Below are 27157 nucleotides of genomic sequence, written 5' to 3' on the forward strand. Positions count from 1 at the left end.
TTCTGTTATAATCTCCACCCAGCACAGCCAGAAGAGGACTGGCCACCCCTCATAGCCTGGTTCCTCTCTTGGTTTCTTCCTAGGTTTTGGCCGTTCTAGGGAGTTTTTCCTAGCCACCGTGCTTCTACACCTGCATTGCTTGCTGTTTGGGGTTTTAGGCTGGGTTTCTGTTCAGCACTTTGTGACATCAGCTGATGTAAGAAGGGCTATATAAATACATTTGATTGATCACGGCGCAACTAGAGAAGATTACCAACACCTACGCTCCGTATTTTCCGCTGGCTGCCCCACCACCACAGAAAGCACTGAGCTAGGCTGAAACACCTGCATTTTTGGAGCTGCTTTACTGAAGAAAGCAAAAAGAGACCATGTTTGTATATGGCTGTATTAACTAAATTGTTTATTATTTTTTATATTTTTTTTGTTGCAAACTGATATGTGACACATATTAATGCCAAAATAACATGCAAAACAGGTACACAAATGTGTTTATTTTTTAGCTAAACTGATGGGGCTCAAAACAGCCCTGAATGTCGGGTCGCCACTGTTGAGTACTAACCCACAGTACTGAAGCCTGTCCCCTAACATGGTAGTAATACTACTAACCCACAGTACTGAAGCCTGTCCTCTACCATGGTAGTAATACTACTAACCCACAGTACTGAAGCCTGTCCCCCACCATGGTAGTAATACTACTAATCCACAGTACTGAAGCCTGTCCTCTACCATGGTAAGCAATACTACTAACCCACAGTACTGAAGCCTGTCCCCTACCATGGTAGTACTACTACTAATCCACAGTACTGACCCACAGTACTGAAGCCTGTCCCCTACCATGGTAGTAATACTACTAATCCACAGTACTGAAGCCTGTCCCCTACCATGGTAGTAATACTACTAACCCACAGTACTGAAGCCTGTCCCCTACCATGGTAAGCAATACTACTAACCCACAGTACTGAAGCCTGTCCCCTACCATGGTAGTACTACTACTAATCCACAGTACTGACCCACAGTACTGAAGCCTGTCCCCTACCATGGTAGTAATACTACTAATCCACAGTACTGAAGCCTGTCCCCTACCATGGTAGTAATACTACTAACCCACAGTACTGAAGCCTGTCCCCTACCATGGTAAGCAATACTACTAACCCACAGTACTGAAGCCTGTCCCCTACCATGGTAGTACTACTACTAACCCACAGTACTGAAGCCTGTCCCCTACCATGGTAAGCAATACTACTAACCCACAGTACTGAAGCCTGTCCCCTACCATGGTAAGCAATACTACTAACCCACAGTACTGAAGCCTGTCCTCTACCGTGGTAAGCAATACTACTAACCCACAGTACTGAAGCCTGTCGCCTACCATGGTAGTACTACTACTAACCCACAGTACTGAAGCCTGTCGCCTACCATGGTAAGCAATACTACTAACCCACAGTACTGAAGCCTGTCGCCACCATGGTGAGAAACCATCATAACTGATTCCCTCATCTCTGAACCTCTATTATTGCCCTGCTAGCCAGTTTCCACTGCTTCACAAACATAGTTCAATAGGTTTGTTGCGTTGTATTTAATGTGCCCACGCTCTCATTCAGTCATTCCAGTGAGACTTACAGTAGCTGAACTACAACATAAAGCAACTCTGTATGCAAATATCCAATGCACCTGAAGTAAATCTTGATAAACCTGTTCTATGAATCGTAAGCTAAAGCCTGATACAACTGTTTTGTTCCATATGGACCTGAGGCTCAGCTCACACAAACACACACACACACACACACACACACACACACACACACACACACACACACACACACACACAATTAAGGGTTTTTCTTTGTTTTTACTATTTTCTACATTGAAGGATAATAGTGAAGACATCACAACTATAACACATATGGAATAACCAAAAAAGTGCTAGACAAATCAAAATATATTTTACATTTGAGATTCTTCAAAGTAGCCACCCTTTGCCTTATAATAAAAATGTTAAACGTTAAAATACATTTACAACTGATTTCACAGTACATTAAGTGTGTTCCCTCATTAAAATGCAAATTAATTTATAACATTTTTGACATGCGTTTTTCTGGATATTTTTGTTATTATTCTGTCTCTCACTGTTCAAATAAACCTACCATTAAAATTATAGACTGATCATTTCTTTATCAGTGGGCAAACGTACAAAATCAGCAGGGGATCAAATACTTTTTTCCCCTCACTGTATATACCACAACAAACCGATGCTGGCACTAAGACCGTACTCAATGAGCTGTATACGGCCATGAGCAAACAGGAAAACGCTCATCCATAGGCGGCGCTCCTAGTGGCCGGGGACTTTAATGCAGGGAAACTCAAATCCGTTTTACCTCATTTCTATCAACATGTTAAATGTGCATGTTCTGGGATTCTTCCGATGGCATTGAGGAGTATACCACATCAGTCACTGGCTTCATCAATAAGTGCATCGATGACGTCGTCCCCACAGTGACTGTACGTACATACCCCAACCAGAAGACATGGATTACAGGCAACATTCGCACTGGGCTAAAGGGTAGAGCTGCTGCTTTCAAGCTTATAAGAAATCCCGCTATGCCCTCCGATGAACCATCAAACAGGCAAAGCGTCAATACAGGACTAAGATGGAATCGTACTACACCGGCTCCGACGCTCGTCTTTCAAACTATTACAGACTACAAAGGGAAGCACAGCCGAGAGCTGCCTAGTGACATGAGTCTACCAGACGAGCTAAATTGCTTCTATGCTCAATTCGAGGCAAGTAATACTGAAGCATGCATGAGAGCATCAGCTGTTCCGGACGACTGTGATCACGTTCTCTGTAGCCGATGTGAGTAAGACCTGTAAACAGGTCAACATTCAGGAGGCCGCAGGGCCAGACGGATTACCAGGATGTGTACTGCGAGCATGCGCTGACCAACTGGTAAGTGTCTTCACTGACATTTTCAACCTCTCCCTGTCCGAGTCTGTAATACCAACATGTTTCAAGCAGACCACCATAGTCCCTGTGCCCAAGAACACTAAGGTAACCTGCCTAAATGACTACTGACTTGTAGCACTCACGTCTGTAGCCATGAAGTGCTTTGAAAGGCTGGTAATGGCTCACATCAACACCGTTATCCCGGAAACCCTAGACCCACTACAATTATCATACCGCTCCAACAGATCCACAGATGATGCAATCTCTATTGCACTCCACGCTGCCCTTTCCCACCTGGACAAATGGAACACCTATGGAAGAATGCTACTCATTGACTACAGCTCAGTGTTCAACACCATAGTGCCCTCAAAGCTCATCACTAAGCTAAGGATCCTGGGACTAAACACCTCCCTCTGCAACTGGATCCTGGACTTCCTGACGGCCCGCCCTCAGGTGGTAAGGGAAGGCAACAACACATCTGCCATGCTGATCCTCAACACTGGGGCCCCTCAGGGGTGCGTGCTTAGTCCCCTCTTGTACTCCCTGTTTACTCATGACTGCATGGCCATTTCATTTTAAAACATTTATCTTACAAAGGAGTTGTTTACATGGAATTGTATTTGTTGTTTTGTTTACATTTTTTTTCTAATATTCACAGGAAAATGCCACGGGCACTATCTGATGTGTGGAGACATTTCACTGCAGCTAATGTAGAAGGAAAAGCTGTCTACATGTGCTAATACTGTGCCAAATCAGATGTGAAGAATGCAACAAAGATGCAGAATCATCTGGCCAAGTGCATAAAGTTCCCTCAGCGCTCACAACAAGCAACCTCTGATAAAAGTCCCTCTACTTCTATTGGAGGTGAAATGATGAATCAGACACCTTATCGATAGCAACAGCTCATGGTCCTCCTGGAATCAGAACTTTTTTTGACACAATAGAGGAACGTAGTCAGAGAAATGCTGATGATTGTCTTGGTTTCCTGAGTCAAAGGATGCCATCATCTCTACCCTGGCCATCGTCAATGCACCTGTTGATGCTCTGACCCAAGAGGAATGGGAGGTGGTGGAGGAGGTGTCCTGTAACCCTTTGAGCAGGTCACTGTGGAGATCAGTGGAGAGAGGTACAGTAAGCAGTTATTACTACCTCATTATCTGGAACCCTTTGATCAGGTCACTGTGGAGATTAGTGGAGAGAGGTACAGTAAGCAGTTATTACTACCTCATTATCTGGAACCCTTTGAGCAGGTCACCGTGGAGATCAGTGGAGAGAGGTACAGTAAGCAGTTATTATTTAATCCAGTATTATATATGTATATGAGCAGTAGATGATAATGTAGTATCAGTAGACAAAATATGAACCTGAACTAATAAGTTACTGTTCTCTCTTTTCAGCTATGTGACAGCCTCACAAATGATTCTCCTGTGTAAAGGGTCTGCAGCGAATCACAGCCAGCCGCCAGAGAGAAGCAAATGTAACTACAGGACATGTGACAGAGTTGATGGACACCCTGAGTTCATCAATGGACAGGAAGTTACACAGAATGGAATATAATCACTTGCTATCAGAAACCGCTGCACTTGACCCCAGGTTTAAGAAGTTAGTCTTCAGTGATGCCAGAGCGATTGGTGAGGCTCTTCACAGTATAACCTCAGCAGCAGGGAGGGACAGCCCCAGCAGTCAGCTGGCTCAGGCACCAGGGCAACAGGAAGAAGAGTGAGGGAGGGACAGCCCCAGCAGCCAGCTGGCTCAGGCACCAGGGCAACAGGAAGAAGAGGGAGGGACAGCCCCAGCAGCCAGCTGGCTCAGGCACCAGGGCAACAGGAAGAAGAGGGAGGGAGGGACAGCCCCAGCAGTCAGCTGGCTCAGGCACCAGGGCAACAGGAAGAAGAGGGAGGGACAGCCCCAGCAGCCAGCTGGCTCAGGCACCAGGGCAACAGGAAGAAGAGGGAGGGAGGGACAGCCCCAGCAGTCAGCTGGCTCAGGCACCAGGGCAACAGGAAGAAGAGGGATCAGATGGAGCAGAAGCACCAGCAGTAGTGCCACAAACGTCTGCTGTTTGGATGCTGTTTGACGAGAGAGCAACTGGGGATGCAGCACGAAGGAATCCCTCAGCAGATGCCATAATGGAGGTCCGATCCTATTTGGAGGAGCCCCTCCTTCAAAGATCTGCAGAGCCTCTGAGCTGGTGGAAGAACAAGGCCTCTGTCTACCCACGGCTTACTAAAGTCATGACAGGCAGACTCTGCATAGTGGCCACATCCGTTCCCTCTGAGAGGGTCTTCTTGAAAAACGGGACAAATAATTACTGAGAGAAGAAACCGCATCAGCCCCTTGAATGTGAGGCAGCTTGCGTTTCTGAATGCAAATCTCTCATAAAAGCTAAATATGGTCCGCATTGCTGTGTGCTGCTGGTTATAACATGGCACTAAAGAAGAGAGAGAAAAGAGGGACCAGTTTAATGTTTTAAGTGGGATGCTGCAGTTTTGCACATTGTTATTTATTTTTCTTTGATATGGCAGAATATTCTATAATATGTTGTTCAGATTTTATTCGTTTTGAATGGTTACATTAATATGCACTTTGTTTATATACATTAAAAAAGTTATACTTAAAATGCAAATGTTTAATAGCATTCTTTTTCATAACAAATCAATGCATTTTCAAATAGATTGTAGTTAATTAGAATTGTTTTAACATCAATCACTGTCAAACTATCGCAAACGGTTTGTCTTGAAAAAATACAAAACATATATTTTTTTAAAGAGGCGTTTCTTTTTGGTGAGATGAGCAGAAGAAAATAAAAAGTTCACTCCGGGGTCTGAAACTCCCCAGAATTAAATTTGCAACGATTGTACATCCGCTAAGAAAAGTCAGCGAAAACGTAAAAACAAACATCAAGAGAGAAGTCAACATACAAGTGTAAGTAAAAACGAATGCAAATAAGTTCGAAATTTTGCTACTACGTAAAAAATAAATATGTTTTTGTTTAGTTATCTTTTGGAAATTGTAGAAATAAAATATTTCCCTTCTTCAAAAGTTCCAGCTAGGCAGGCTAACGTTAGTTAGATATCATACAGTAGGCGTATATTAATAATGATATATTTAATATAAGTAGACATGCACTCATAACTGACTGTAGCTCATATAAAGCACCTACAAGCTACCGGTGGCTGAAAACACAATCATCGGGGGATGTCGAGGGACGCATTTCCGGGCCGGTCCATTTATTTATTAATTATACAGTATTTCTACTTTGCAAACTCATCTACTGTCAAATCTACCATTCCAGTGTTTTACTTGCTATATTGTATTTACTTCGCCACCATGGCCTTTTTTTGCCTTTACCTCCCTTATCTCACCTCATTTGCTCACATTGTACATAGACTTATTTTTCTACTGTGTTATTGACTGTATGTTTGTTTACTCCATGTGTAACTCTGTGTTGTTGTATGTTGTCGAACTGCTTTGCTTTATCTTGGTCAGGTCGCAGTTGTAAATGAGAACTTGTTCTCAACTTGCCTACCTGGTTAAATAAAGGACTTGTTCTCAACTAGCCTACCTGGTTAAATAAAGGACTTGTTCTCAACTAGCCTAACTGGTAAAATAAAGGACTTGTTCTCAACTAGCCTACCTGGTTAAATAAAGGTGAAATAAAATAAATAATAAATAAATAAATAAAACATGTAGAAAGCATTCCTTCCTCACTTCCCCTGCAAGTCTATACACGTCAGACGTCATGTTACATCATCAGAAGTGTCCACTTCACCTGAGGGGATAGGGTGTGTCTTTAAGTGTTTGTACTTCGGACCTTTTTATTGTTGTGGCTTGTGGAAATCAAATCAAAGTTTATTGGTCGCATATAAAGATTTGCAGATGTTATAACAGGTGCAGCGAAATGCTTATGTTTCTAAGCCTTTTTTTTTTAATCAAGATAATTTTTTCACGTGTTAAACTGCCCCTTGTTTGACCTTTCTATATATCTACATTGGCCTTGTTTTCTTTCTCATTTTTAAAAAAAATATATAATTGTGCTAAAATAAACTTTAGAATGAATCAGCTATGAATCTAAGGCTTTTCTTTCAGCCAATTAGAAGCAAGTTATCCCGTAAATCCCTCCCACCTCTGCAGAAAACCGGAAATTAGAACCACAAAACACAAATCTGCTTTTTGTATCAAATTGGATTATATTTCTCTGAGACATATCTAAATCAGGTGGGCTATCTTTTACATTACAACAGAAATATTCATATTTTGATGGCCAATGTATCATTTGACCGGGTTAGCTAACAATTCATACATTCAGCTTGCCAGTAGAGTCACGCCCTAATTGCTAATCGGAATAAACTATTTTAGTTGATTTAAATGATTTGATAAATAATATAGCTCTGTATGAAATGAGGTTTTCTATAATAGTTAAGGGATGATGTATGGTTAGTGGGATAACGGACAGGACACTGCAGCTCGGTGCTTTTAGCAGGGCGGCTGTATAAAACATCAGGAAGATGACAGATTGACCAGGTGAGCGTCATGTTCATTCCAATCAGTGGACATGAAGGGCAGGACACAGGTTAAAGACACTTTAAAGGGCAGGACACAGGTTAAAGACACTTTAAAGGGCAGGACACAGGTTAAAGACACTTTAAAGGGCAGGACACAGGTTAAAGACACTTTAAAGGGCAGGACACAGGTTAAAGACACTTTAAAGACACTTTTCTACTTTAACCATTTGTACATCGTTACAACACTGTGTATATATATATATAATATGACATTTGAAATGTCTTTATTCTTTTGGAACTTCTGTGAGTGTAATGTTTACTGTTCATTTTTATTGTTTATTTCACTTTTGTATATTATTGTAACAACCCTGGGTTTATAAGCGCGGAAATCGACTCTGCCGGACGAGCTTTTGCGGCACAGTCGATAGCGCGCCGGACTTCGGGCTTGAAGGTCGAGGGTTCGAAACCTGCTCCCTGCCTGTTTCATTACATTATCTACCTCACTTACTTTGGTAATGTTAACGTGTTTCCCCATGCCAAAAAAAAGCCGCTTGAATTGAATTAAAGAACGTTTTTCGGTTCAAACGCTTAAGAAACACCCTCGTCCACTCAGCCTCGCCTTATGCCCTTGGAGGAATCCCCGTAGCCATCATCTTGGTCCAAGTGATTCGTGGCCATCTGGTCTATCTAACAACGTTACCTAACCAGTTAGTCCTATTGAGTTATAATGGGCTTGAGATGTAAACATCTGGTCTATCTAACAACGTTACCTAACCAGTTAGTCCTATTGAGTTATAATGGGCTTGAGATGTAAACATCTGGTCTATCTAACGTTACCTAACCAGTTAGTCCTATTGAGTTATAATGGGCTTGAGATGTAAACATCTGGTCTATCTAACAACGTTATCTAACCAGTTAGTCCTATTGAGTTATAATGGGCTTGAGATGTAAACATCTGGTCTAACAACGTTACCTAACCAGTTAGTCCTATTGAGTTATAATGGGCTTGAGATGTAAACATCTGGTCTATCTAACGTTACCTAACCAGTTAGTCCTATTGAGTTATAATGGGCTTGAGATGTAAACATCTGGTCTATCTAACAACGTTACCTAACCAGTTAGTCCTATTGAGTTATAATGGGCTTGAGATGTAAACATCTGGTCTATCTAACGTTATCTAACCAGTTAGTCCTATTGAGTTATAATGGGCTTGAGATGTCAGCATCTGGTCTATCTAACAACGTTACCTAACCAGTTAGTCCTATTGAGTTATAATGGGCTTGAGATGTAAACATCTGGTCTATCTAACGTTACCTAACCAGTTAGTCCTATTGAGTTATAATGGGCTTGAGATGTAAACATCTGGTCTATCTAACGTTACCTAACCAGTTAGTCCTATTGAGTTATAATGGGCTTGAGATGTAAACATCTGGTCTATCTAACGTTACCTAACCAGTTAGTCCTATTGAGTTATAATGGGCTTGAGATGTAAACATCTGGTCTATCTAACGTTACCTAACCAGTTAGTCCTATTGAGTTATAATGGGCTTGAGATGTAAACATCTGGTCTATCTAACGTTACCTAACCAGTTAGTCCTATTGAGTTATAATGGGCTTGAGATGTCAGCATCTGGTCTATCTAACGTTACCTAACCAGTTAGTCCTATTGAGTTATAATGGGCTTGAGATGTAAACATCTGGTCTATCTAACAACGTTACCTAACCAGTTAGTCCTATTGAGTTATAATGGGCTTGAGATGTAAACATCTGGTCTATCTAACGTTACCTAACCAGTTAGTCCTATTGAGTTATAATGGGCTTGAGATGTCAGCATCTGGTCTATCTAACGTTACCTAACCAGTTAGTCCTATTGAGTTATAATGGGCTTGAGATGTAAACATCTGGTCTATCTAACAACGTTATCTAACCAGTTAGTCCTATTGAGTTATAATGGGCTTGAGATGTAAACATCTGGTCTATCTAACGTTACCTAACCAGTTAGTCCTATTGAGTTATAATGGGCTTGAGATGTAAACATCTGGTCTATCTAACGTTACCTAACCAGTTAGTCCTATTGAGTTATAATGGGCTTGAGATGTCAGCATCTGGTCTATCTAACGTTACCTAACCAGTTAGTCCTATTGAGTTATAATGGGCTTGAGATGTAAACATCTGGTCTATCTAACGTTACCTAACCAGTTAGTCCTATTGAGTTATAATGGGCTTGAGATGTAAACATCTGGTCTATCTAACGTTACCTAACCAGTTAGTCCTATTGAGTTATAATGGGCTTGAGATGTAAACATCTGGTCTATCTAACGTTACCTAACCAGTTAGTCCTATTGAGTTATAATGGGCTTGAGATGTAAACATCTGGTCTTTCTAACGTTATCTAACCAGTTAGTCCTATTGAGTTATAATGGGCTTGAGATGTAAACATCTGGTCTATCTAACGTTACCTAACCAGTTAGTCCTATTGAGTTATAATGGGCTTGAGATGTAAACATCTGGTCTATCTAACAACGTTATCTAACCAGTTAGTCCTATTGAGTTATAATGGGCTTGAGATGTAAACATCTGGTCTATCTAACGTTACCTAACCAGTTAGTCCTATTGAGTTATAATGGGCTTGAGATGTAAACATCTGGTCTATCTAACGTTACCTAACCAGTTAGTCCTATTGAGTTATAATGGGCTTGAGATGTAAACATCTGGTCTATCTAACAACGTTACCTAACCAGTTAGTCCTATTGAGTTGTAATGGGCTTGAGATGTAAACATCTGGTCTATCTAACGTTACCTAACCAGTTAGTCCTATTGAGTTATAATGGGCTTGAGATGTAAACATCTGGTCTATCTAACGTTACCTAACCAGTTAGTCCTATTGAGTTATAATGGGCTTGAGATGTAAACATCTGGTCTATCTAACGTTACCTAACCAGTTAGTCCTATTGAGTTATAATGGGCTTGAGATGTAAACATCTGGTCTATCTAACAACGTTACCTAACCAGTTAGTCCTATTGAGTTGTAATGGGCTTGAGATGTAAACATCTGGTCTATCTAACGTTACCTAACCAGTTAGTCCTATTGAGTTATAATGGGCTTGAGATGTAAACATCTGGTCTATCTAACGTTACCTAACCAGTTAGTCCTATTGAGTTATAATGGGCTTGAGATGTAAACATCTGGTCTATCTAACAACGTTACCTAACCAGTTAGTCCTATTGAGTTATAATGGGCTTGAGATGTAAACATCTGGTCTATCTAACAACGTTACCTAACCAGTTAGTCCTATTGAGTTATAATGGGCTTGAGATGTCAGCATCTGGTCTATCTAACGTTACCTAACCAGTTAGTCCTATTGAGCTATAATGGGCTTGAGATGTAAACATCTGGTCTATCTAACAACGTTATCTAACCAGTTAGTCCTATTGAGTTATAATGGGCTTGCGGTATACGGTTCGAAGGCAGGTAAACAGGCCAAAATGAACACAGCATGTATTTATTAAAGTATCACGATAGAATATTGTATTCAGGCAACATAGGAGATGTGAATAGGAAACATTGAATTCCGAAGTCGGAGTGTATTTTTCTCTTCTCGCTTCAGCTCAACAAAATGTCCGCCATTGAGTTCAATATATTTTGCATCATTTTTTTACGTGTTTTTTTATGTCATATTTATTTGCATACTTCGGTTTAAACTTGCGTCGATGCTTCAAAATATTTCCAAACGGAGTACGTATTGGAGATGTGTCCTCCGTTTGTCCTAGTTTGATTTGGACCCGACCCTCCTGGGCTCAGAACACGGTACTGTGTATTTGGAGAAACATGGATTGTGTATGTGTGTCATTCAGAGGGTGAATGGGCAAGACTAAATGTTTAAGTGCCTTTGAACAGGTTATGGTAGTAGGTGTCATGTTAAAATCTTCCCCGTGTGAAATAGTTCCTAGGTTTTTTTGTGTGTGTGTGTTCTGAGTGTGACATCATGCTGTAAAATGTTCCCAAGTTGTCCAAAGTTGAAGGGTTATCCACATCGGTTTATGTCTCGTTATCACTTGAATTACCCCCCCTAAAAATTGTAAAGGACTTAGATAACATTCTTCATAATTGTATTTGGAGGAGCAATCCTCCCTATCCACGGAAAAATATTCTCAGTTATACCCAAGAACAAGGAGGTTTTGAGGTTGAAATAATACTTATAAAATAAATTGGATTCTGAAGTATATTATGAACCAGAACAGTATTAGGAATTTCTTCCCTAAGTATTTATTTAACTCTGTTGGTGGTTTAGAATTTCTACTTCGGTGTAATTTTGATATTGATAAAATCCCAGTAAAATTGGCCAAATTCTATAAGCAGGCACTTTTAGCTTGGATATTAGCGTATAAACATAATTTCCCCCCTCACAGATACTTTCTATGGAACAACAAAGATATACTATTTTTAGTCTTTTTTTTTTTTACTGATTTGAGAATACAATTATTTTGGTTGGTCAGTTACTGAATGAGGATGGATATCTACTCTCATATGGGGAATTGTTTTGATAAATTTATAATTCCAAATGCAATTGTTTTTGATGCGATATCCAAGTTTTTTTTAAATTATTTTTTATTTCTCTGTGTTTGATGTAAGTGACATAGATTTACATGATAATATATTAATTGGAAAATATGAACATCCTCAAAGATACGTGTAGTAATAAACAGATTAGGAGTATTGTTTGTGATACAACACTTCCCTCAGCAAGATGTTTTTTTTGGGATATCTATGGTGATATACAATGGGGGGGAAGCAAATATTGTATCAGTAAAATAAGTTTCCATGGTAACAAGGTAAAGGAAGTTTAATTTAAAATGTTACATAGAATTTATCCTGTGAAACATGTTTTGGAAAGATTCAAGCTGAATATTGACTGTAATTGTGATTTCTGTGGATTGGAGAAGGAGACCGTTTTTCTTTTTTTTTTACCTGTATTTATAGTATAATTTTTGTAATTGACATACAGAATGTTGTTACAAAGAAAACAGAACAGGATGTACAATCTAATGGTTTTGATGTGTTTATTTTAGGAATTCTGAATAATATTAGATACATTTCATATTCACAAATTCAAATGGTCTAATTCAAAACCTAACAGTTTTCACTTTATAAATTAATTTAAACAATATGGCACTATTTTTAACTAAAAGGAAATTAAAACTTGTATTATTAATGAATATGATTTTTTTGTTTAGGATTCCTGGCAATGTACATAGTTTGCATGTGACAATTCCTCTTTTGTTTGTTGATATTGATATTGATTGTAAAAAATAAATAATTATAATAATACATTTTTTTAAAAAGTTTAAAAAAATATATGTTGCAATCACAACACCATCAAAACGATTAGGAACTATTTCACGTTGGGAAGATTTTTACATGACACCAGGCGCACCGGTTTGAGTGTGTCAAGAACTGCAACGCTGCTGGGTTTTTCACGCTCAACAGTTTCCCTGTGTGTATCAAGAACAGTCCACCACCCAAAGGACATCCAGCCAACTTGACACAACTGTGGGAAGCATTGGAGTCAACATGGACCAACATCCCTTTGGAACACTTTCGACACCTTGTAGAGTCCATACCCCGAAGAATTAAGGCTGTTCTGGGGGCAAAAAGGGGGATGCAACTCAATATTATGAAGGTGTTCCTAATGTTTTGTGCGCTCAGTGTACACTAGCGTTGTTGCACAAAAACAGTACCTGGGAAGCCACAAGTTAAATACAATTCCTTTTCACATTTGGAAAGTCTGTTTAATAATACAAACCTTTAGATATTTTGTCTCAAATTCCCCCCTGTCATAATGACCAACCGTCCTGCCCACTGGCACAGTAAGTAGACATGGAATTGTATTTAACTTGTGCCTTCTCAGGGACTGTTTTTGTGCAACCCAGTACAATTGAAAGCAACACTAGTGTACCAGTACATTCAGAAAGTATTCAGACCCCTTACCCTTTTTCCACGTTTTGTTACGTTACAGCATTATTCCAAAATGGATTACATAAATAAAAAGTCCTCATTAATCTACCCCATAATGACAAAGCGAAACAGGTTTTTAGAAATGTTTGCAAATTTATTTAAAAAAAACTAAAACAGAAATACCTTATTTACATAAGTATTCAGACCCTTTGCGATGAGACTCGGAAACAGGATGCACCTGAACTCAATTTCATTGAACATTCAATTTCTACAACTTGATTGGAGTCCACCTGTGATAAATTCAATTGATTGAACATGATTTGGAAAGGCACACACACCTGTCTATATAAGGTCCCACATTTGGCAGTGCATGTCAGAGCAAAAACCAAGCCATGAGTACCAGAGAAATGTCTGCAGCATTGAAGGTCCCCAAGAACACAGTGGCCTCTATCATTCTTAAATGGAAGAAGTTTGGAACCACCAAGACTCTTCCTAGAGCTGGTCGCCCAGCCAAACTGAGGAATCGTGGGGGAGAAGGGCCTTGTTCAGGGAGGTGACCAAGAACCCGATGGTCACTCTGACAGAACTCCAGAGAGAATGACAACCATCTCTGCAGCACTCCACCAATCAAATCAAACAATTTGTCACGTGCCGAATACAACAGTGAAATGCTTACTTACAAGTCCTTAACCAACAATGCAGTTTTAAGAAAAATACAGAAAGAAAAATAAATAAAAGTAACAAATAATTAAAGAGCAGCAGTAAAATAACAATAACAAGGCTATATACAGGGGTACCGGTATTTTATATACAGGGGTACCGGTATTTTTATATACAGGGGTACCGGTATTTTATATACAGGGGTACCGGTTTACTGAGGAGTGGCTTCCGTCTGGCCACCGCCGTCAGGTCTTTGTGGTAGAGTGGCCAGACGGAAGCCACTCCTCAGTAAAAGGCACATGACAGCCCGCTTGGAGTTTGCCAAAAGGCACCTAAAGGACTCTGACCATGAGAAACAAGCTTCTCTGGTCTGATGAAACCAAGATTGAACTCTTTGGACTGAATACCAAGCGTCATGTTTGGAGGAAACCTGGCACCATCCCTACGGTGAAGCATGGTGGTGGCAGCATCATGCTGTCGGATGTTTTTCAGCGGTAGGGACTGGGAGACTAGTCAGGATCGAGGGAAAGATGAACGGAGCAAAGTACAGAGAGATCCTTGATGAAAACCTGCTCCAGAGCACTCAGGACATCAGACTGGGGCGAAGGTTCACCTTCCAACAGGACAAGAACCCTAAGCACACAGCCAAGACAACGCAGGAGTGGCTTCGGGACAAGTCTCTGAATGTCCTTGAGTGGCCCAGCCAGAGCCTGGACTTGAACCCGATCTAACATCTCTGGAGAGACCTGAAAATAGCTGTACAGCGATGCTCCCCATCCAACCTGACAGAGCTTAAGTGGATCTGCAGAGAAGAATGGAAGAAACTCCCCAAATACAGGTGTGCCAAGCTTGTAATGTCATAAAAAATGTAACTATTTCATCAATTTTAGAATAAGGCTGTAACGTAACAAACTGTGGGAAAAAAGTCAAGGGGTCTGAATACTTTCCGAATGCACTGTAAATACAGCTGTGTTGCTGAAAGTACTTATCTAAGGCAAGACCAAGGACACCGAGTCTGTTGATGAGGGTTTTAGGGAGGGAGGGAGAGGGGTTGTTGTTCTGTGGTGTAAGTACCTTGGAAAGTTGAGCGGTAGGTAGGTTGTAGCATAGACAAACACTCTATAGAAAGGGCTTAAAACCTTTTAACCCTGGCAATTTGACTGCTAAACTAATACACTCACTGTGGCTGCCAGTCCACCCATTATGCCATCAGTTGACTTGAATGGAGAGGCCCGTTGTATAGATATTTCTATGGGTTGTCGTGTGTAGACTACTAGACTGTCAACTCTCACTGTTGTCTCTGTATGTATTGCAGGGCAGACCAGTGTCTGTATTTATGGGGGATAGATGGGAGTCTAGGTGGGGTGTGACTGACTACCATGTTTGTGAGTTGAACGGTAGGATTTAAGGAGACTGTCAGCTCTTACTGTGTTGTCACTATTGAAGGGCAGATACTAGGCAGACCAGTAGGTTATTGAAGGGCAGACACTAGACAGACCAGTAGGTTATTGAAGGGCAGATACTAGACAGACCAGTAGGTTATTGAAGGACAGACCAGTAGGTTATTGAGGGACAGACACTAGACAGACCAGTAGGTTATTGAAGGGCAGACACTAGACAGACCAGTAGGTTATTGAAGGGCAGATACTAGACAGACCAGTAGGTTATTGAAGGGCAGACACTAGACAGACCAGTAGGTTATTGAAGGGCAGACACTAGACAGACCAGTAGGTTATTGAAGGGCAGACACTAGACAGACCAGTAGGTTATTGAAGGACAGACACTAGACAGACCAGTAGGTTATTGAAGGGCAGACACTAGACAGACCAGTAGTTTATTGAAGGGCAGACCAGTAGGTTATTGAAGGGCAGACACTTGACAGACCAGTAGGTTATTGAAGGGCAGACCAGTAGGTTATTGAAGGGCAGATACTAGACAGACCAGTAGGTTATTGAAGGGCAGATACTAGACAGACCAGTAGGTTATTGAAGGACAGACCAGTAGGTTATTGAAGGGCAGACACTAGACAGACCAGTAGGTTATTGAAGGACAGACACTAGACAGACCAGTAGGTTATTGAAGGGCAGACACTAGACAGACCAGTAGGTTATTGAAGGACAGACACTAGACAGACCAGTAGGTTATTGAAGGGCAGATACTAGACAGACCAGTAGGTTATTGAAGGGCAGACACTAGACAGACCAGTAGGTTATTGAAGGGCAGATACTAGACAGACCAGTAGGTTATTGAAGGGCAGACACTAGACAGACCAGTAGGTTATTGAAGGACAGACACTGGACAGACCAGTAGGTTATTGAAGGGCAGACCAGTAGGTTATTGAAGGGCAGATACTAGACAGACCAGTAGGTTATTGAAGGACAGACCAGTAGGTTATTGAAGGGCAGACACTAGACAGACCAGTAGCTTATTGAAGGGCAGATACTAGACAGACCAGTAGGTTATTGAAGGGCAGACCAGTAGGTTATTTAAGGGCAGACACTAGACAGACCAGTAGGTTATTGAAGGACATACCAGTAGGTTATTGAAGGGCAGATACTAGACAGACCAGTAGGTTATTGAAGGGCAGATACTAGACAGACCAGTAGGTTATTGAAGGGCAGACACTAGACAGACCAGTAGGTTATTGAAGGGCAGATACTAGACAGACCAGTAGGTTATTGAAGGGCAGATACTAGGCAGACCAGTAGGTTATTGAACAGCAGACCAGTAGATTATTGAAGGGCAGATACTAGACAGACCAGTAGGTTATTGAAGGGCAGACCAGTAGGTTATTGAAGGGCAGATACTAGACAGACCAGTAGGTTATTGAAGGGCAGACACTAGACAGACCAGTAGGTTATTGAAGGGCAGACCAGTAGGTTATTGAGGGACAGATACTAGACAGACCAGTAGGTTATTGAAGGGCAGATACTAGACAGACCAGTAGGTTATTGAAGGACAGACCAGTAGGTTATTGAAGGACAGACACTAGACAGACCAGTAGGTTATTGAAGGACAGACACTAGACAGACCAGTAGGTTATTGAAGGGCAGACACTAGACAGACCAGTAGGTTATTGAAGGGCAGACCAGTAGGTTATTGAAGGACAGATACTAGACAGACCAGTAGGTTATTGAAGGGCAGACCACTAGGTTATTGAAGGGCAGACACTAGACAGACCAGTAGGTTATTGAAGGGCAGACACTAGACAGACCAGTAGGTTATTGAAGGGCAGACACTAGACAGACCAGTAGGTTATTGAAGGGCAGATACTAGACAGACCAGTAGGTTATTGAAGGGCAGATACTAGACAGACCAGTAGGTTATTGAAGGGCAGACCAGTAGGTTATTGAAGGGCAGACACTAGACAGACCAGTAGGTTATTGAAGGGCAGATACTAGACAAACCAGTAGGTTATTGAAGGGCAGACCAGTAGGTTATTGAAGGGCAGACACTAGACAGACCAGTAGGTTATTGAAGGACAGACACTAGACAGACCAGTAGGTTATTGAAGGGCAGATACTAGACAGACCAGTAGGTTATTGAAGGGCAGACCAGTAGGTTATTGCAGGGCAGACACTAGACAGACCAGTAGGTTATTGAAGGGCAGACCAGTAGGTTATTGAAGGGCAGATACTAGACAGACCAGTAGGTTAATGAAGGACAGACACTAGACAGACCAGTAGGTTATTGAAGGGCAGACCAGTAGGTTATTGAAGGGCAGATACTAGACAGACCAGTAGGTTATTGAAGGGCAGATACTAGACAGACCAGTAGGTTATTGAAGGGCAGACACTAGACAGACCAGTAGGTTATTGAAGGGCAGACCAGTAGGTTATTGAAGGGCAGATACTAGACAGACGAGTAGGTTATTGAATCCCAGACCAGTAGGTTATTGAAGGACAGATACTAGACAGACCAGTAGGTTATTGAAGGGCAGACACTAGACAGACCAGTAGGTTATTGAAGGGCAGACACTAGACAGACCAGTAGGTTATTGAAGGACAGACACTAGACAGACCAGTAGGTTATTGAAGGACAGACACTAGACAGACCAGTAGGTTATTGAAGGACAGACACTAGACAGACCAGTAGGTTATTGAAGGGCAGACACTAGACAGACCAGTAGGTTATTGAAGGGCAGACCAGTAGGTTATTGAGGGACAGATACTAGACAGACCAGTAGGTTATTGAAGGGCAGACACTAGACAGACCAGTAGATTATTGAAGGGCAGACACTAGACAGACCAGTAGGTTATTGAAAGACAGACCAGTAGGTTATTGAAGGGCAGACACTAGACAGACCAGTAGGTTATTGAAGGACAGACACTAAACAGACCAGTAGGTTATTGAAGGACAGACCAGTAGGTTATTGAAGGACAGACACCAGACAGACCAGTAGGTTATTGAAGGACAGACCAGTAGGTTATTGAAGGACAGACACCAGACAGACCAGTAGGTTATTGAAGGACAGACCAGTAGGTTATTGATGGACAGACACCAGACAGACCAGTAGGTTATTGAAGGGCAGACCAGTAGATTATTGAAGGGCAGACACTAGACAGACCAGTAGGTTATTGAAGGGCAGACCAGTTGGTTATTGAAGGGCAGACACTAGACAGACCAGTAGGTTATTGAAGGGCAGACACTAGACAGACCAGTAGGTTATTGAAGGGCAGACCAGTAGGTTATTGAAGGGCAGATACTAGACAGACCAGTAGGTTATTGAAGGGCAGATACTAGACAGACCAGTAGGTTATTGAAGGGCAGACCAGTAGGTTATTGAAGGGCAGATACTAGACAGACCAGTAGGTTATTGAAGGTCAGATACTAGACAGACCAGTAGGTTATTGAAGGACAGACCAGTAGGTTATTGAAGGGCAGATACTAGACAGACCAGTAGGTTATTGAAGGGCAGACACTAGACAGACCAGTAGGTTATTGAAGGACAGACACTAGACAGACCAGTAGGTTATTGAAGGGCAGATACTATACAGACCAGTAGATTATTGAAGGGCAGACACTAGACAGACCAGTAGGTTATTGAAGGACAGACACTAGACAGACCAGTAGGTTATTGAAGCGCAGACACTAGACAGACCAGTAGGTTATTGAAGGGCAGACCAGTAGGTTATTGAAGGGCAGACACTAGACAGACCAGTAGGTTATTGAAGCGCAGACACTAGACAGACCAGTAGGTTATTGAAGGGCAGACCAGTAGGTTATTGAAGGGCAGACACTAGACAGACCAGTAGGTTATTGAAGGGCAGACACTGGACAGACCAGTAAGTTATTGAAGGGCAGACCAGTAGGTTATTGAAGGGCAGACCAGTAGGTTATTGAGGGACAGATACTAGACAGACCAGTAGGTTATTGAAGGGCAGACACTAGACAGACCAGTAGGTTATTGAAGGGCAGATACTAGACAGACCAGTAGGTTATTGAAGGGTAGACCAGTAGGTTATTGAAGGGCAGACACTAGACAGACCAGTAGGTTATTGAAGGGCAGATACTAGACAGACCAGTAGGTTATTGAAGGGCAGACACTAGACAGACCAGTAGGTTATTGAAGGACAGACACTAGACAGACCAGTAGGTTATTGAAGGGCAGATATTAGACAGACCAGTAGGTTATTGAAGGGCAGACACTAGACAGACCAGTAGGTTATTGAAGGGCAGACACTAGACAGACCAGTAGGTTATTGAAGGGCAGACCAGTAGGTTTTTGAAGGGCAGATACTAGACAGACCAGTAGGTTAATGAAGGGCAGACCAGTAGGTTATTGAAGGGCAGATACTAGACAGACCAGTAGGTTATTGAAGGGCAGATATTAGACAGACCAGTAGTTTATTGAAGGGCAGACCAGTAGGTTAATGAAGGACAGACACTAGACAGACCAGTAGGTTATTGAAGGGCAGATACTAGACAGACCAGTAGGTTATTGAAGGGCAGATACTAGACAGACCAGTAGGTTATTGAAGGGCAGACACTAGACAGACCAGTAGATTATTGAAGGGCAGACCAGTAGGTTATTGAAGGGCAGACACTAGACAGACCAGTAGGTTATTGAAGGGCAGACACTAGACAGACCAGTAGGTTATTGAAGGGCAGACCAGTAGGTTATTGAAGGGCATACACTAGACAGACCAGTAGGTTATTGAAGGGCAGACACTGGACAGACCAGTAAGTTATTGAAGGGCAGACCAGTAGGTTATTGAAGGGCAGACCAGTAGGTTATTGAGGGACAGATACTAGACAGACCAGTAGGTTATTGAAGGGCAGACATTAGACAGACCAGTAGGTTATTGAAGGGCAGATACTAGACAGACCAGTAGGTTATTGAAGGGCAGACCAGTAGGTTATTGAAGGGCAGATACTAGACAGACCAGTAGGTTATTGAAGGGCAGACACTAGACAGACCAGTAGGTTATTGAAGGACAGACACTAGACAGACCAGTAGGTTATTGAAGGGCAGATACTAGACAGACCAGTAGGTTATTGAAGGGCAGACACTAGACAGACCAGTAGGTTATTGAAGGGCAGACACTAGACAGACCAGTAGATTATTGAAGGGCAGATACTAGACAGACCAGTAGGTTAATGAAGGGCAGACCAGTAGGTTATTGAAGGGCAGATACTAGACAGACCAGTAGGCTATTGAAGGGCAGACACTAGACAGACCAGTAGGTTATTGAAGGGTAGACACTAGACAGACCAGTAGGTTATTGAAGGGCAGATACTAGACAGACCAGTAAGTTAATGAAGGGCAGACCAGTAGGTTATTGAAGGGCAGATACTAGACAGACCAGTAGGTTATTGAAGGGCAGATATTAGACAGACCAGTAGGTTATTGAAGGGCAGACCAGTAGGTTAATGAAGGACAGACACTAGACAGACCAGTAGGTTATTGAAGGGCAGATACTAGACAGACCAGTAGGTTATTGAAGGGCAGATACTAGACAGACCAGTAGGTTATTGAAGGGCAGACCAGTAGGTTAATGAAGGACAGACACTAGACAGACCAGTAGGTTATTGAAGGGCAGATACTAGACAGACCAGTAGGTTATTGAAGGGCAGATACTAGACAGACCAGTAGGTTATTGAAGGGCAGACACTAGACAGACCAGTAGGTTATTGAAGGGCAGACACTAGACAGACCAGTAGGTTATTGAAGGGCAGACCAGTAGGTTATTGAAGGGCAGACACTAGACAGACCAGTAGGTTATTGAAGGGCAGATACTAGACAGACCAGTAGGTTATTGAAGGGCAGACACTAGACAGACCAGTAGGTTATTGAAGGGCAGATACTAGACAGACCAGTAGGTTATTGAAGGTCAGATACTAGACAGACCAGTAGGTTATTGAAGGGCAGACCAGTAGGTTAATGAAGGACAGACACTAGACAGACCAGTAGGTTATTGAAGGGCAGACCAGTAGGTTATTGAAGGGCAGATACTAGACAGACCAGTAGGTTATTGAAGGGCAGACACTAGACAGACCAGTAGGTTATTGAAGGGCAGACACTAGACAGACCAGTAGGTTATTGAAGGGCAGACCAGTAGGTTATTGAAGGGCAGACACTAGACAGACCAGTAGGTTATTGAAGGGCAGACACTGGACAGACCAGTAAGTTATTGAAGTGCAGACCAGTAGGTTATTGAAGGGCAGACCAGTAGGTTATTGAGGGACAGATACTAGACAGACCAGTAGGTTATTGAAGGGCAGACATTAGACAGACCAGTAGGTTATTGAAGGGCAGACATTAGACAGACCAGTAGGTTATTGAAGGGCAGATACTAGACAGACCAGTAGGTTATTTAAGGGCAGACCAGTAGGTTATTGAAGGGCAGACACTAGACAGACCAGTAGGTTATTGAAGAGCAGATACTAGACAGACCAGTAGGCTATTGAAGGGCAGACACTAGACAGACCAGTAGGTTATTGAAGGACAGACACTAGACAGACCAGTAGGTTATTGAAGGGCAGATACTAGACAGACCAGTAGGTTATTGAAGGGCAGACACTAGACAGACCAGTAGGTTATTGAAGGGCAGATACTAGACAGACCAGTAGGTTAATGAAGGGCAGACCTGTAGGTTATTGAAGGGCAGATACTAGACAGACCAGTAGGTTATTGAAGGGCAGACACTAGACAGACCAGTAGGTTATTGAAGGGCAGACACTAGACAGACCAGTAGGTTATTGAAGGGCAGATACTAGACAGACCAGTAGGTTAATGAAGGGCAGACCAGTAGGTTATTGAATTGCAGATACTAGACAGACCAGTAAGTTATTGAAGGGCAGATATTAGACAGACCAGTAGATTATTGAAGGGCAGACCAGTAGGTTAATGAAGGACAGACACTAGACAGACCAGTAGGTTATTGAAGGGCAGATACTAGACAGACCAGTAGGTTATTGAAGGGCAGATACTAGACAGACCAGTAGGTTATTGAAGGGCAGACCAGTAGGTTAATGAAGGACAGACACTAGACAGACCAGTAGGTTATTGAAGGGCAGATACTAGACAGACCAGTAGGTTATTGAAGGGCAGATACTAGACAGACCAGTAGGTTATTGAAGGGCAGACACTAGACAGACCAGTAGGTTATTGAAGGGCAGACACTAGACAGACCAGTAGGTTATTGAAGGGCAGACCAGTAGGTTATTGAAGGGCAGACACTAGACAGACCAGTAGGTTATTGAAGGGCAGATACTAGACAGACCAGTAGGTTATTGAAGGGCAGACACTAGACAGACCAGTAGGTTATTGAAGGGCAGATACTAGACAGACCAGTAGGTTATTGAAGGACAGATACTAGACAGACCAGTAGGTTATTGAAGGTCAGATACTAGACAGAATAGTTGTTTATTGAAGTGAAGACCAGTAGGTTAATGAAGCACAGACCCTAGACAGACCAGTAGGTTATTGAAGGACAGACACTAGACAGACCAGTAGGTTATTGAAGGGCAGATACTAGACAGACCAGTAGGTTATTGAAGGGCAGACACTAGACAGACCAGTAGGTTATTGAAGGGCAGACACTAGACAGACCAGTAGATTATTGAAGGGCAGATACTAGACAGACCAGTAGGTTAATGAAGGGCAGACCAGTAGGTTATTGAAGGGCAGATACTAGACAGACCAGTAGGCTATTGAAGGGCAGACACTAGACAGACCAGTAGGTTATTGAAGGGTAGACACTAGACAGACCAGTAGGTTATTGAAGGGCAGATACTAGACAGACCAGTAGGTTAATGAAGGGCAGACCAGTAGGTTATTGAAGGGCAGATACTAGACAGACCAGTAGGTTATTGAAGGGCAGATATTAGACAGACCAGTAGGTTATTGAAGGGCAGACCAGTAGGTTAATGAAGGACAGACACTAGACAGACCAGTAGGTTATTGAAGGGCAGATACTAGACAGACCAGTAGGTTATTGAAGGGCAGATACTAGACAGACCAGTAGGTTATTGAAGGGCAGACCAGTAGGTTAATGAAGGACAGACACTAGACAGACCAGTAGGTTATTGAAGGGCAGTTACTAGACAGACCAGTAGGTTATTGAAGGGCAGATACTAGACAGACCAGTAGGTTATTGAAGGGCAGACACTAGACAGACCAGTAGGTTATTGAAGGGCAGACACTAGACAGACCAGTAGGTTATTGAAGGGCAGACCAGTAGGTTATTGAAGGGCAGACACTAGACAGACCAGTAGGTTATTGAAGGGCAGATACTAGACAGACCAGTAGGTTATTGAAGGGCAGACACTAGACAGACCAGTAGGTTATTGAAGGGCAGATACTAGACAGACCAGTAGGTTATTGAAGGGCAGATACTAGACAGACCAGTAGGTTATTGAAGGGCAGACCAGTAGGTTAATGAAGGACAGACACTAGACAGACCAGTAGGTTATTGAAGGGCAGACCAGTAGGTTATTGAAGGGCAGATACTAGACAGACCAGTAGGTTATTGAAGGGCAGACACTAGACAGACCAGTAGGTTATTGAAGGGCAGACACTAGACAGACCAGTAGGTTATTGAAGGGCAGACCAGTAGGTTATTGAAGGGCAGACACTAGACAGACCAGTAGGTTATTGAAGGGCAGACACTGGACAGACCAGTAAGTTATTGAAGTGCAGACCAGTAGGTTATTGAAGGGCAGATACTAGACAGACCAGTAGGTTATTGAAGGGCAGACACTAGACAGACCAGTAGGTTATTGAAGGGCAGATACTAGACAGACCAGTAGGTTATTTAAGGGCAGACCAGTAGGTTATTGAAGGGCAGACACTAGACAGACCAGTAGGTTATTGAAGAGCAGATACTAGACAGACCAGTAGGCTATTGAAGGGCAGACACTAGACAGACCAGTAGGTTATTGAAGGACAGACACTAGACAGACCAGTAGGTTATTGAAGGGCAGATACTAGACAGACCAGTAGGTTATTGAAGGGCAGACACTAGACAGACCAGTAGGTTATTGAAGGGCAGATACTAGACAGACCAGTAGGTTAATGAAGGGCAGACCTGTAGGTTATTGAAGGGCAGATACTAGACAGACCAGTAGGTTATTGAAGGGCAGACACTAGACAGACCAGTAGGTTATTGAAGGGCAGACACTAGACAGACCAGTAGGTTATTGAAGGGCAGATACTAGACAGACCAGTAGGTTAATGAAGGGCAGACCAGTAGGTTATTGAATTGCAGATACTAGACAGACCAGTAAGTTATTGAAGGGCAGATATTAGACAGACCAGTAGATTATTGAAGGGCAGACCAGTAGGTTAATGAAGGACAGACACTAGACAGACCAGTAGGTTATTGAAGGGCAGATACTAGACAGACCAGTAGGTTATTGAAGGGCAGATACTAGACAGACCAGTAGGTTATTGAAGGGCAGACCAGTAGGTTAATGAAGGACAGACACTAGACAGACCAGTAGGTTATTGAAGGGCAGATACTAGACAGACCAGTAGGTTATTGAAGGGCAGATACTAGACAGACCAGTAGGTTATTGAAGGGCAGACACTAGACAGACCAGTAGGTTATTGAAGGGCAGACACTAGACAGACCAGTAGGTTATTGAAGGGCAGACCAGTAGGTTATTGAAGGGCAGACACTAGACAGACCAGTAGGTTATTGAAGGGCAGATACTAGACAGACCAGTAGGTTATTGAAGGGCAGACACTAGACAGACCAGTAGGTTATTGAAGGGCGGATACTAGACAGACCAGTAGGTTATTGAAGGACAGATACTAGACAGACCAGTAGGTTATTGAAGGTCAGATACTAGACAGAATAGTTGTTTATTGAAGTGAAGACCAGTAGGTTAATGAAGGACAGACACTAGACAGACCAGTAGGTTATTGAAGGGCAGACCAGTAGGTTATTGAAGGGCAGATACTAGACAGACCAGTAGGTTATTGAAGGGCAGACACTAGACAGAGCAGTAGGTTATTGAAGGACAGACCAGTAGGTTATTGAAGGGCAGATACTAGACAGACCAGTAGGTTATTGAAGGGCAGATACTAGACAGACCAGTAGGTTATTGAAGGGCAGATACTAGACAGACCAGTAGGTTATTGAAGGGCAGACCAGTAGGTTATTGAAGGGCAGACACTAGACAGACCAGTAGGTTATTGAAGGGCAGATACTAGATAGACCAGTAGGTTATTGAAGGGCAGATACTAGACAGACCAGTAGGTTATTGAAGGGCAGACCAGTAGGTTATTGAAGGGCAGACACTAAACAGGTTGGGTGAAATTTGGGGAGACTTCTTCTATGATCTGCTACTCTTAAAAAAGAATCTTGATATATAATTTAATTGTTTTGCACCGTGAATGACTAAATCATTCCGGACTGTGTTAAATCATTCCGGACTGTGTTAAATCATTCCGGACTGTGTTAAATCATTCCGGACTGTGTTAAATCATTCCGGACTATGTTAAATAGACTGTGGTAAATCCTTCCGGACTCTGTTAAATCATTCCGGACTGTGTTAAATCATTCCGGACTGTGTTAAATCATTCCGGACTCGGTTAAATCATTCCAGACTGTGTTAAATCATTCCAGACTGTAAATATTTTGCTTGTTCATGATATAATAGTCTTCTTCTCGTTTAAGTAATTTTCGTAAGGTGAAAAAGCAAGGCTTAGCCTAGTGAATTAATTTAGACTTCATTTGATGTTGATACAGCCTAAAACTGATAAACTGCATCGTTTTGGATTTGTAAAGTTCAAATGAGTATATTTTTGTAATTCATGATATATCATCTTGTACGTCACTATATCATCAATGTCAAATATCACAATATTCAATTTAATTATATCGGCTCAACCCTACAGACCAGTGCCATGGCTGCTGGCATCACGATCCGAAGATACCAGGATGATGACAAGGAGGTCGTGAAGGAGATCTTCACCATGGGGATGAGCGAGCACGTCCCCTCCTCCTTCATGCACCTCCTCAAACAGCCCCTGACCCAGATGATCCTGATGGTCACGTTCTGCGCCCTGCTGGCCAGCTCCAAGTCCTTCCTGCTGCCTGTAGTAGGGGTCACTCTCCTCCTGGCTGGGGCCAAGCAGCTGGTGGGCTACCTCTTCAACAGCTACATCGACACCTCCCTGAGGAAAGACCTCGACCACATCCAGGAGACCTACCTGGAGAACAAGGACTCGTGTTTCTGGGTGGCTGAGAGCGACGGCCGGGCGGTGGGTTCGGTGGCCTGCCTGCCCGCGGAGAGGGAACCAGGCTGCATGGAGCTGAAGAGGTTGTCTGTACGCCGGACACACCGAGGGATGGGTATCGCCAAGGCCCTCAGCAGGACAGTGGCAGACTTCAGCAGGGAGAGAGGCTTCCCTGCGGTCGTCCTCTACACGTCTGTAGTGCAGACTGATGCACAGAGGCTGTATGAGAACGTAGGCTACACACGGATCAGAGAGTTCGTCATCCCTGAGCCCATCGCCAAAATCACCAACTTTACCCTGATAGAGTACAGACTGGACTTACTGCAGGGGGGGAAGTAGGAGGAGGACTGGAGTTACTGCAGGGGAAAGAGGAGGAGGACTGGACTTACTGCAGGGGGGAA

At 42.6% G+C, this 27157-nt stretch overlaps 1 protein-coding gene across 3 annotated transcripts; it reads left to right on the top strand.

Moving 5' to 3' along the window:
• Positions 1–5740: 5740 nt before the first annotated feature.
• On the top strand, positions 5741–27157 carry LOC115173041 (probable N-acetyltransferase CML1). Of its 3 annotated transcripts, none has more exons than XM_029731014.1 (2): positions 5741–5869; positions 26415–27157. In XM_029731014.1, exon 2 carries the CDS (start codon positions 26424–26426, stop codon positions 27093–27095), a length of 672 nt encoding a protein of 223 aa, XP_029586874.1. In that variant the 5' UTR covers positions 5741–5869; positions 26415–26423; the 3' UTR covers positions 27096–27157. The 3 variants fall into 3 exon arrangements, with proteins under 3 accessions (XP_029586874.1, XP_029586872.1, XP_029586873.1); XM_029731012.1 differs by lacking the exon at positions 5741–5869 and adding an exon at positions 7058–7162; XM_029731013.1 differs by lacking the exon at positions 5741–5869 and adding an exon at positions 7273–7468.

The sequence above is a fragment of the Salmo trutta genome, chromosome 33, assembly GCF_901001165.1.
Source record: "Salmo trutta chromosome 33, fSalTru1.1, whole genome shotgun sequence".
Classification (NCBI taxonomy): domain Eukaryota; kingdom Metazoa; phylum Chordata; class Actinopteri; order Salmoniformes; family Salmonidae; genus Salmo; species Salmo trutta.